The sequence below is a fragment of the Heliconius melpomene genome, chromosome 15, assembly GCF_056956725.1.
Source record: "Heliconius melpomene rosina isolate 202511_hmr_F chromosome 15, ASM5695672v1, whole genome shotgun sequence".
NCBI lineage: Eukaryota > Metazoa > Arthropoda > Insecta > Lepidoptera > Nymphalidae > Heliconius > Heliconius melpomene.
In genome coordinates, this window is record NC_140403.1 from 1,222,133 (window position 1) to 1,235,075 (window position 12,943).

A 12,943-nucleotide genomic window follows, 5' to 3' on the forward strand; every position below is an offset into this window, starting at 1 on the left:
GTATAGGTTTTTTTAAAATCGTCATCAATTTTCATAAAATTTGAAATTCAGACTCTTAAACGTATATAATTAAACACATGTTTCATGGTTTTTTAGAATTACCCCTTATTTGCACCCTAAGGGTGCAAATAAGGGGTTAAAAGTTTGTATGGAAATATCTTTAAAACGCCACTGATTATTATAAAATTAGAAATTTAGACTCTTAAATATTTAATATTTAATTGAACATATGTTTCGTGGTTTATTAGAATTCACCCCTAAATAAGCAAGCGTAGCTGCGCGCGTCCGCTAGTAATGTTATATTTACACTTGCCGCTCCATTGCCTACAATGTGTTCAACCGGTTTTAGATTGTGCTTCTCAAACTATCTGAAATGCATCTTTAGCATGTTTTAGGGTTAATAGTGATGAGTCACTCCGTTCCTTTGCCTTCTATCCAGAAATTATGGTCAAATACGTCAAAAGTGAAACGTGAATTTACTCGTGACAGCCTGACATGAATATGTTTAATCTATATATATAAAATCGAAAGGTCACTCACTCATCACGAAATCTCAGAAACTACATGTGCTAGGAATCTCAAATTTTGCATATGAGTTACTTTTAGGACGTAGGTGCTCGCTAAGACGGGAATTTGCAATATTCGACTTCTAAGGGGTTGTTTTTGGGGTGGAAAGTTTATATAAAACTTCGTTACTACAAATGCTAAGAGTCTCAAATTTCGCATAGACGTCACTAGGACGTAGCCATGGAGACAGAAATTAATAATAACATAGTTCACGCGGGTGAAACCACAAGCGGGCCGCTAGTAACATTATAAAAATAACTAAAATAAAAAAAAATTCTTTTAAATGTTAATATAATTTATATAATTCATGTATTTATAATTAATATGTACATTTGTACATAAGTGAGGAATGTGTAACCTTTGAAAGGTCATACGCTATAGAATATCTTTGTTTTTTGTCTCGCATTAGCAATAGTCTGCGGGACGTGTTGTGGAATTTTAAGTATCGTTAATATAAATTGAAACACCGTGGCGCAGTGGCACAGCGTGTGCCTGCTGCTAAACGAGACGGTAGTAGGTTTGATTCCGACGAGGGTTAATTAATCTATATATATAAAAGGACTTGTCCCTCACTGACTGAGGTAAGACGCACGCACAGCCGTAACCGCTGTGCGTAGAAACGTGAAATTTGGACAAATGTTTACTTTCGTAACCTGGACATCCACTAAGAAGGGATTTTGAAAAATTTAAACCCTAAAGGGGTGAAATAGGGGTTCAAAGTTTGTATGGAAAAAAAATTAAATCGGCACCAATTTTTATAAAATTTGAAATTCAGACTCTTAAAAGTATTTAATTGAACACATATTTCATGGTTTTCTAGAATTTAACCCCTAAAGGTGCAAATAAGGGGCTGAAAGTTTGTATGGAAAAATCTTCAAATCGCCACCGATTTTTATAAAATTTGAAATTTCGACTCTTAAAAATATTTCATTGAACACATATGTCATGGTTTATTAGAATTCACCCCTAAATAAGCTAGCGAAGCTGCGCGCGTCCGCTAGTTATGTAATATTTACATTATTTCGCTATGGTAACAAGACAATGTGTGGGGTAGAGTTCCTCTACTTAACAAGCCCGCGGATAGCTAAAAAAAACTAACGGTATTTTTTTGATTTCAGGTAAGAAAAAAATTGGAGTTGGAAACTTGGAGTATTCGTAGAAAATTTTATGGGTATGTTTTATTGTTAGGTATACTTTTTTATAGGGTAGCAGAAAACGATGGAACGATCATATTTCAAATAAATCAATGTTATTAAAATTAAATTAAAAATGAAATTCCCACTTTGAGAATTTTTTATTTATCTTCGTATAAGTTAAGAAAAAGTAAATTATTTAACGTAACTTGTTTACTAAAATAAACAAAATTTTAATATTAATTTATTACATTTTATTTATTTTTATCTTTACAAGTGTGTTTCTATCTTACACGCAAACTTTGAGGAGCCCAACATCAGATGAACTCAGGTGATAATAGGCGTAATGTAGTGGCTTGTAGCAGTCTGAGATTGTAGTACTTAGCTTATGAGAAAATTGAGAACGAATACCTACGAGTATATATAATTACCACGACTAATCTTTTATTTGTATTTTTATCTTAAACCAAGTCGTTGCGAGGAATTAAATATATTTTCATTTCGTAAGTAGAATAAAGACAAAGCGCGGTGTTAATTTCCGTTACTCAAGCAAGCAAGGCCTCCAGAATTGGGTGGAAAATGGGGAACGGAGTGTCTAGTTCGTAGTGACACTAAGTTCTCAGATTGCCTTCGCTCCTCCTTGTAGGTGGGGGTTACAACGTGTATTCAATAGCTGTAAAAATAATTTGAACTCACATCCATCGCGTGTTACACTTTTTTCCCATTTTTTGTCCAAGCAAATCATAGTGATGTACTTTTTAATTATATAACGACGATTGATCTATCTATAATTATATATTAGACTTTTTTGTAGCAACAATCATAAATGTACGTGAGTAATTGTACCATACGGGGTCCTTGATCTTATGCGACTGTAGAGATTCGCTGTTATCGATGTTTCTTTTTGTTTAAAAAAATATTTAGCTTCACGTTAGACCCGTGGGATAACGGGAGGGGGTAAGGATACTCCGTTCCCCACTTTCCTTCCAATTTTCGAGATATTGTGAATGGCGGAAGACAACGTCGTAATTATCGCCGTATATTTGAAACATGATATTTTTACATTATTTTATTTTGTCTAGACGTCTCTTCTTTAGTTTGTGATGAATTTGAGATATATATTTTTACAATACTTGGACGAAGCGTCCAAGAAAAAACACGCGCCGTGTTTTAAATCGCGGTTTAATAAATTTAATTAAATTTCTTAAAAATAAAGATTGTGCTTTTTATCTTATGATCAGAGTGAGGAAACGATAATAGTTCATTTCTCCAACCGAAGCCACAACCATTGCGTTTACAGCCAGACACTGTGCCACTCCGCCAAAACGACCTGTTATATTTATCAAAGGTACAAAGATAAGAAAACTTCGTTAACAAAACATGATTTATAAAACTATCGATATACGACATCACTATTTTTAAAACAATGGCCGCCATTAATTCTCACGGTGCAGAACCATCGAATTCCCACACCTAATAACACGAGATGCACATATTATATTGCACAAAACATATTTGAATACCAAATTGATGAATGAACGTGTCATGAATTTTAATAAGATATTGTATGTATATTTGAATTATATCGATAATTTACTTCCTGCAACACTATTATTAAAAAAACATACATACGTACATCGATTTATTTTATCAAGGTTGTAGATTTAAGTTGCTTAAAATATTCATTAAATGTTAATTAACGTTTCTGAGTTTGAAACTTTTAACCGAAATCGATCCACAAATATTTACAAAAATAAGAAAAAAATGAAATAACAAAATATAGGTACTTTCTTTCTAATCTATTTTTATTTTAGTTATTTTTTTATTAAACTAATGTTTTGACACGCTTTCATTACCGATAAAGTTTGCGGTCAAATATAATGGCAGTTAGTTATAGAAAATTACATTTTCTAACGGATGTTTTCTTTTAAATAAATATAATTTAAATATTTATTTATTTTTTGTAGCGCTTTTCCCCACCTATATAGGCAGAGGGTACCAAGTGTAAAAACACTTTGTGCCCATTTTCTGCATTCAAGACATTTGGAGTTGTTAAAATCGACGTCACTGCATGTGTCAGTAAGCGCGATGATTGTAGATTCGACCTCTATTCGGGGAAGCGAATTATTTTTCGCAATACTGAAATTAAACCTAGTATCTAGACATTATGTGCGCACATAGTGTCTTCCTATCTGCCGAACATAAAAATAAAAAAACAGAGAAAATATCTTTTTTTTATTTTTGGACAATTTTTGTTCATTATACTATTTAAATAAATATCTAAAATATTAAAAATAAAAAACTGGTCAATTTTGACTTACCCATCGAGAGTACCAATACCAATTTCAGGATTGTAGGTCAACGAGAAGTACAAGTTACAAATTAAATTATATAATACAAGGCCATCGTGGGGCAGTGTAATAGGTTCAATTCCCACTCGGGGGACGAATTATGTGGAATACTGAGTGTCCTATTTCTACACTATATTATCCCTACGTACTAAATATTAAAATTAAGAAGAAAAAAGAACCATTTTTCTTCGCGCTATGATTGAATAACGATTGCTTTGGACTAAATTTTACATACTAATGTGAATAATCGGAAGTAACTTTTGTAGCGAGACATCGAGATAAAAATTGGGTATATCCTAGTTTTCTAATTTCACACATCTTCCTATAAATTAGAATGTTATTTATTTGCTTGTGTAATAGAGTTATGCAATGTAATCTAAAAATTAGGATAAAAAATTGTTTTGTAAGTTTGTTTGTAATAGATAAACTAAAGAGCCTAAATGATTTCAAGCTTATTTCACCTGTATTTTTTTTAACGAAAGATGTTGTTGACAAGATTTTAAATATTTTATTACTTACTATAGCACGTAATGACGACCCGTTCGCGGTTTCGCCTCTTGTACTACACAATTATTTATTTTCTCATCTGAATTACTGTCTTGATCTAAATAAGATTATTAGTTCAAAGACAATATCCAAGCATTGACAACTAAAGTTTCAGCTAATTCAATAAAACACTATGTAGCAATATTGTTACATGCAATTCTTTATATAGATTTTTTTATTCATATCCTTATCGCCACGTTTAAATCGAAATCGAACCCGCACCTTCACGACTACATGCAGGCACTTGCCGTCTGAGACATGTATGCTAGCTATACGTATTACACGTGAAATTATCAATTATTCATTATAAATGATTGGTTGCCAGAGGCCGGTAGCTAATAAGAAAATTATCGATAATATGGCGATTCGATCACATTGTTCTGAGAAAGCTATAAAGTTAATATACCATTATTAGGGGCCAGTTCTCCTTATATTGTGGTTGAGTTTAGATTTTGAGTTTTTGTTATTCTATGTATAATACGCGTATAAGTTAGGGTAATGTTTATTTTTTATTTTATAGTATTTTTTAGTCCACAGCGGGGTAGGAAAAGGGTAATTTGTGTTAAGTTCTATTACACTTTCCACCGAACTCAACCCCGCGCTTTGTCTTGTAAAAGGACCGAGCTATTTGCTATTAGAATACTTCATTAATATGCTGATATTAGATATAAAATAAATACAAAAATTATGACTGCGAATGTGTTATACTGATAGAACTGTAAAATTAAACAAAAGTGGTAAATTATAAACAAGTGAGATTCGGACTCGGGAACGAAGGGTAAACTAGGGAAATACGGACCAGAATCTATAAAAATGGCAAAAACCTTCCGTTTGTCCTATGGGGAAAAGCTAAAGTCTACAACCCTTAATACCTAAACAAGATCTCAAATGAACGCACATTAATTCCTAATAACTGGCAACATTACAAGAAAGCCATAAAACGTTTTTCCCAATAACTAGAAAATAGTTATAAATTGTATACAATAGTAGAAATAAATGTATCGAATGAACAGTAATAGGTTATGATTGGAACGTACGGCCAGTAGCCCAGCGGGGACAACGGTATAGATAGTTTGAAAATTACTCGCCATGTTGTTGGGTTAAGGTGTAAGTGTTAGCGGAAAGCGGGTTACGGTACCTTTTTCTGCTCTGAGCAGACAAGACGCGGCGTTGATCCCTCTAGTTAAGTTAGCTGGAGAACGGAGGCCAGCCGTGCCGCAGAGGAACAGCGTGCAAGTGTAGCGCTACAAGTTGTGGATTCGATTACCATTCGGTGAAATATATATTTAATATTTTCATTTTCTCGCTCTGGTAGCGAGGCAAAGCGGGGTGTTGAGGCCCGCCAAACCAAAAACGCAATGCCTTCGGAATTTGGCAGAAAAAGTGGGGAACGGAAGTGTCTTAATGGGAATGGAGTGTCTTAACACTAGGGTCCCAGGCTCCCTCTGCCCACCTAAGCTAAAAAATAATCACAAATAAAATATTCCTTTAAAATAAGCTGTACCCACAGACAGACAGCCTCGGGGGTTGGGCGGAACTAAAACAATTAGATGTATGAAACTTGTTAATGTACGATGTCTTCTTGCTTTATATGTAGTTACTATTTAATAAATTACGGTATACATAATACGGTAGTTTCACGCTTTCTTTGGCTTAGTAGGGTAATCGGAAAAACCTAGTGTCAAGACACCGCGTTCTCCGCTTTTCATCCAAATTTAGGACATTACACGAGTGGCGGAACTTAACGCTGGGCTTCGATTTGCCAGAGCGGGGAAACGAAAATAATTTACTTTCCCGCTCGACTTGGTATCAAAACCACAATCGTGGCGTTTACAGTTGGACGTTGTTATTATATAGCTTCACGCTGTATCACGCATATAGGAGGGTAGGCTGAGGGAACCCGGGAACCTAGAGTTAAGACTTCCGTTCTCATGAACATTTCCATACGCTTAACTTACGTTCTTCACTTTCCGTTTAATTTTGGAGATATTGCATGTTGAATGACGGAATCAGGGCGAAGAAATGAAAATATTAAATATTTCATTTTTTCAAGTGAGAATCGAACCAATAATCTGTCGCACTTGCAGTTGTACTTTTCTACCGCTACGCCACGACTAGCTTCTACTTTATTAAATTAAATTGTCACAAACAACAATTATTGGTGGGTAAGTATCTTATTTTTTATTTAGACCATTTTCTATTATCCGTGATCACGATCTGACCACAACTGAATGACTGACAAATGTAAATAATAAATTAAGACATCTACGCTATCTTGGGATTGTAAAGCTGTTTTTAGACTGATATTATTATTGTTACTTATAGAAATTATGAATTCAACTAAAATAATAGAAGGTTTTTTTTTAGCTTTACGTTGTATCCCTCATATAGCAGTGTAAGAAGAAGGAACCTGGGAACCTAGTGTTCAGACACTCCGTTCTCCTTTAGGCACATTCGTTCCCCACTTTCTTCTTAATTCTTAAGGCATTGCGTTTTGAGTAGTAGAATTCAACGCCGCACTTTGCCTCGTTACCAAGAGGAGGAAAATGAAAATATTAAATATTCCGAGCGGGAATCGAACCCACAAAAAGAAATATATAAATAAAACTCAAAAATACAATTTAAATACTAATATAATATAACATAACACGAGCTATCTAGTGAATGTATAGAGTATAGATTAAACTACAAAAGTCTGCGGTAGGTCACGTCTGTGTAACGGTACTATACGGAATTCTAATAGAATCAGACAAATATTGGAATATATACATATAGATATGTATGAATGTATGAGTTATACAATTTATGTATATGGAAAATTTAAAAAATAATAATAAAAGCTATTTTAAACTATGTTTATATACACAAATTTAAACAAAAGCTTAAATTTAAAATAATATTTTTATTATCTTAAAGTTTACTTTCTTTATAAAGTTAAAAAAAAATAAGTGAAAATTATAAATAAAATTCGTTATTTTTGGAGGCGGTGCTAAAATGGTTAATTTAAAATATTTTTTTGTTTCTTTCGCTGCAGTAGTCATCTCTCAATGTTATTTTTTTCTTCACTGGAACCGACTCCAACCTGAATTCTGCCGGTTGCTGGCCCCCCCTTTTCGAAAAAAAAGTTAATGACACATTCTAAGTGCCCGAAATAACTTTGAACACTGACTTAGTGTGTTACATCGATACGATTTACATGATATAGGCTGTATTAACCTCGATAAATGGACTATCCAACACAAGCAAATCAAAAAAGAGTACTTTCTGATATTAGCGCATTAAACCCAACAAACTCAGCATATATAATACTAGTATAGATTAAGTAATGCATTACGCAAGTTTAATATCACAATCTAAACAATTATCCCTTAAATAAATGAAAATTTTAGACAGAAGTAAATAACAAAAAATATATATTCCATTGTATAACTTATACAGAAAGAATTTTTTTTTCCAAAGTCTATAAGCTATTTTTTGCATCAAATTTTATCTAAACCTGTTAAGCACTTCCCGAGCTATTTAGTAACAAACAGACCGACATACAAATCTATATATATGTATAACCGTCTGGCCTCCCATGAAGCTTTTAACTTCACGGTTAGTTCAAATAAGGCACGTTTCAATAGTTATGAATATGAAACTCAATATTTACGACTTTAACATGAAATTTATGTAATGGTACAACAGTACAAGAATGTATTTACATTATTCTATTGAACATCTTTAGTTATCATATTATATTATAGAAGTGTACTTTTTAGGGTTCCGTACCCCAACTTTGTTGTCCATCTGTCCGTCTATCAAGACCATTTATTCGAATGTAACAACTATATAAAAATTTTGACTTAGTCCGATGAAAACGTATGGCTTAGTTTGTCAGAGCTTAGACTAAGAGGCACGGATTCAAATCCCGCTATATTCAAATTTATATATGTTTTCTAATAAGTATTTTTCTTTGAAATAATTCCAGTGTCTCGGTCGTTGCTATAGAAATTAAATTAATGATATTTCTGGCAGCTTTATGTTTTCCCCCCACAAACATTCGGAAGTCTATGCCTAATCTTCCAAAAGATGAAGATACTTGAAATAGTTAGGCTATTGGTAGTCAGTTAAAGCAAATATTCAATGAATCATACAGTTGTACCGCTACTAGTGCTAACTATAAACTTCGTGCTTAATATACTCTACTATAAATATAATAAAACGTGAAGCCACGCTGTAGTGACGCGGTACGCATAAAAATTTTACCCTAGACCTACCTATGCAATTATATTCTGTAATATATTTATCACTCTATTTACACGCTGTAGTGGTTAAATAACAGCGCTGAGCTCCGCCACGAACACGAACACTAGATGAAATTAGAAAATGGAGTATCTTAACACTACCTACCTCTCCATTAGCATGATATAGCGATAAGCGTTTATTTTAGTGATTTAACATTGAACATATTTTGTTTTTATTTCAGTGAGCTGACTATCCTCGAAGGAATGGCTAACTGTGGAGGATGGAGTGAAGAACCTGTTTCTAAGGTAATTTTTATTATTTTTAGCTTGACGCTGTTTCACGGATATACATATATAGCAGAGAAAAATTAGAGAAGAAAGTGAAAAAGCTACTTAGAATTCCATGGATTCGTCATGGTGCCCATCTTGTTGGAGGGTGAGGACCTCGGAGCAGTTTATGAGATTTAAGTGTAGCTTTTAAGCCCTATAACCACTGTTCGTGCTCCTTCCCAGGTTCCCTTTACCTGTCCAGAACAATTATATCAATAGCATTGAATTTTTAAAAATATTATATTTAATTATTATAGTTTTGTTTTGCCTCAGTCTCTCTGCTATAAAAGATGAAATATGTCTTATATGCCCAAATGATATTAAAACCCGTAACCGCCTCATTTAATAAAACAACTGGACTACAATAACCCTATTAAAATAAGTAGTCATTTTAATAATTTGTTAAACATTAAGCAGAAACTACTCTAACTAAACTAAACTTAGTGTTAAGACACTCCATACTCCACTTTCCTCCCAATTTTTTAAATATTGCGTGTTGCGTGGTGGAACTCAACGCTGCGTTTCTTCAACCAAAGCAGGCAAATAAAAAAAAAAATAATCGAATCATTCCACGAGGCTAGATAGTACAGTTCCATCATACCAGACTCTGTTTTAAGTAATGTTATTTGATATTATAATTTCTAATGCTAAAATTTCTACTATAGCGTGTGTTATGAAGCACATACCTACATACACTCACGATCGATTATAGTTTGCTGTACAAGGAAATATTTAAATTGGCAATTTCTCTGGTTATTATTCTCGTATATGTATTCAATATTCTTCTTTTTTCACATCTACGCATATTTCACATCGTGGAGCAGGAGAATAATGTCTTTTTCGTGTCTTTTTCCCCGCCATAGCATACAAAGCACGGCGTTTACTTCCGCTTTTGAGTGACGGACTCTCTTGACTAAGAATGTCTTGAATTCAGATAGAAAATAAACAGTGGAGAACATAGTGTCAGGACTCTTTGAGTTTATATGTATATAAATACTCATTCAGTGCAAGGGTCCGTGACCTGCGATAATTTGTAAAGTACCTTAATTATCGGGATATACGGCGGGGCGGCCACAACTCGTCGATCCTACTATATCTATCCACCATATCATGTAATGATGTCGCCGACGATTACAATAAAGATATTGTCATACACTTTTTGCCTTACATTATAGTACGGAATCAATTAACCTTTTTGCTTAACGATGTCTCATTTTTATTACCATGTATGTCTCTAGGTATTATGAAGCTGACGAGTTTGTTTGGTTGAACGCGCCTATCTCAGGAACTACTGGTTCGATTTTTTTTTGTTTTAGATTGTAATAAAATGTGTTATAACTCTTATTTGTGTCTTTTTGACCACGAGAGTGAAGCAAGTAAAAGTTCATTTTCTTATGAAAAGTAAAGTAGGTTATTTTAATAGATATTACATAGGGTTTTATGAAAAAAAAAAATAAAGTACAGCGATGGGTTTATATTTAGACCGGATATTAACTTGTGTTCTCGGGTAATGAGTCTAAAAAGGTATCTTGTTAGAAATAATTGATTTATTAAAGCTAATTCACTATATACGAGTATAACAAACTTCCTCATATATGTATATTGTATAACTCTTTATGTAAAATTTTGCCTGCCTGATCTATTGGAAAATATTGAAAATTATAGAGACCGGTCGTATTTTCATTTCCTCTGATAAGCGGGGCGATGAGTTCCGCTACTCAACATACAATACCTCCAGAAAGTGCGTGCGGAAAGTGAGGAACGGATTGTCTTAACACTAGGTTCCCAAATTCCCTCCGTCTACTTTGCTTTATGCGGGATACAGCATGAAGATAATAAAAAAAGATATTTAAGAAGGAGCAATTAATTAAGCCTAATATAATAACTCTCCTAAATATATTTATTTATTAACTTCACACTCCGTTCCCCACGTACCGGCTTACTTTTATGACATTGCCATGTTTCGCAATTAATATAATTGCGAAACATGGCTAAAATAGACATGGCGAAACTCAACGCTGCGCTTTCCTTTCTTAACTCAGCGAAGAAAATAAAAATAATGTCCCCCTAGTGGGAATTGAACCTACAACCGTCGGCAGGCCACTGCCTCATGTACTTACCCATGTATATAAAGCAAAAGGATAATAAGGATAATAAACATAAATAATGATTACAGGCACCGCTAGCCGAGGTCTTTACGATCGTCGTGGCTCGTAACTCGGCAGTCCATTTTAGTAGTACACAAATGTAAAAGATATTAGCATTTTGTATAGAATTTTTATTACTAGTATGTAAAATACACTGTTGCCAGTCGTATCGCAGGGGTATTGGACCAGAATTGGACGGAAAGTGGGAAAGGGAATGTTTTAACACTAGGTTCCCACGTTCCCTCTGCCTACACTGACCTAAAGAAATACACATAACAATATCAATGATATTTAAATTTCCATATACTTACCTGAAATCGAGAACTTACAACAGGCAGATGCTGCCTCATTTTCACAGCTTTAAATGTTTTACCCGACTGTGGCGAAGCACAAAAGGAGGGTTATGTTTTAGCGCATATGTATTCATGTACGATCCTTTGTAACTGTTAAACCACTGAACCAATTACTGGATATATTTATTAATTTTATGCAGTCGGGATTTTTATTTCGGTGAAAATAAATATAAATATTAGTACTTACGTATATTACCTACCTAGTATAGATTTTTCCGTCAGCATATAGAATCTCATAGTACTGTGTACAATAATTATCAACTGAGTACGATCGAACAGCATCCACCGCTCTGATATTTATTCAATGATTTTTATCTCAACGTTTGATAAGAGATGGCTATCTCGTTTAGTTTATAACTGTCCGTACCCTGTTGAAGACGTTAAGTTACCGTAATCTTAATCTAGCAAGCATTATTTATAGTTTAAAAGGAAATACTACTTGTATTTAAATTTATATGCAAATTTGGCCCGCATATGTTTTTTACACATAAAAATATAAACATTTTAGAGCTTTACGTTTTCTACGCTCCTTCCGGAATACCTATACAGAGTCAGACACTGTCCCATTTCGTTATGATGGCATCTATAAACGTTATTTTAACCTCACGCTGTATCCTGCATATACCCTGATGACAGAGGAAACCTGGCAACCTAGTGTTTAACCACTCCGTTTCCATTAATACATTTCTGTTCTCCATCTTCCACCGAATTCCGGAGACATTGTGCGTAGTGTCGCGATGGCGGTACTCCAAGCCGCGCTTTGCTTCACAACAGAGGCGAGGAAATGAACATATTATCAGCTTCGAACTGTATCCCACACACAGCATAGTGACACAACGTTCTAGTAATAAGTCTAATTGTAATTGTAATTCAGTTACCTTCTATATAATTTTGTCCCAAAGTTAATAAAATTTGCACAAAACAAAATGTAAAATGAAAACATTTCATAAAAGAATACGAACGTAACAACAAAATTAATTAAACACAATGTTCACTCTAATAAGAACCTTTCTAATTCTTGTTATGATTACAAAATTACTAAATTCCGGTATAAAAATGGCGGGCTGTCAAATGTAAACGTGTACAGATAATATCAAACAATAGTGCCATTATACATACACATAAAACATTATTTGGTCAAATTAGTGGTTATGCAACCAGTCGTATATTATTTTTATTTTTAGAATAATCCAGGAAAATTTAATGTCATTTAGTTTTTTTGTTTTTATTTACGTTGACTGTGGAATGGCATTTCACAAAACTTAACGTTTCGTTTTAAATTTGGGGAAT

General features: G+C 33.6%; 1 protein-coding gene across 4 annotated transcripts in view; it reads left to right on the forward strand.

Annotated features, from left to right (window-relative positions):
- The window catches only part of mwh (multiple wing hairs), a 73,924-nt gene that overhangs the window by 50,270 nt on the left and 10,711 nt on the right, over positions 1–12,943 (forward strand). For 3 of the 4 annotated variants that reach the window (XM_085197940.1, XM_085197939.1, XM_085197941.1), the window contains one exon: positions 9,066–9,129. In XM_085197940.1, the coding sequence (XP_085054066.1) occupies positions 9,066–9,129 (64 nt within the window). Of the gene's footprint in view, positions 1–1,685; positions 1,739–9,065; positions 9,130–12,943 lie in introns of all 4 variants that reach the window. The other variant, XM_085197942.1, reaches the window with a different exon arrangement.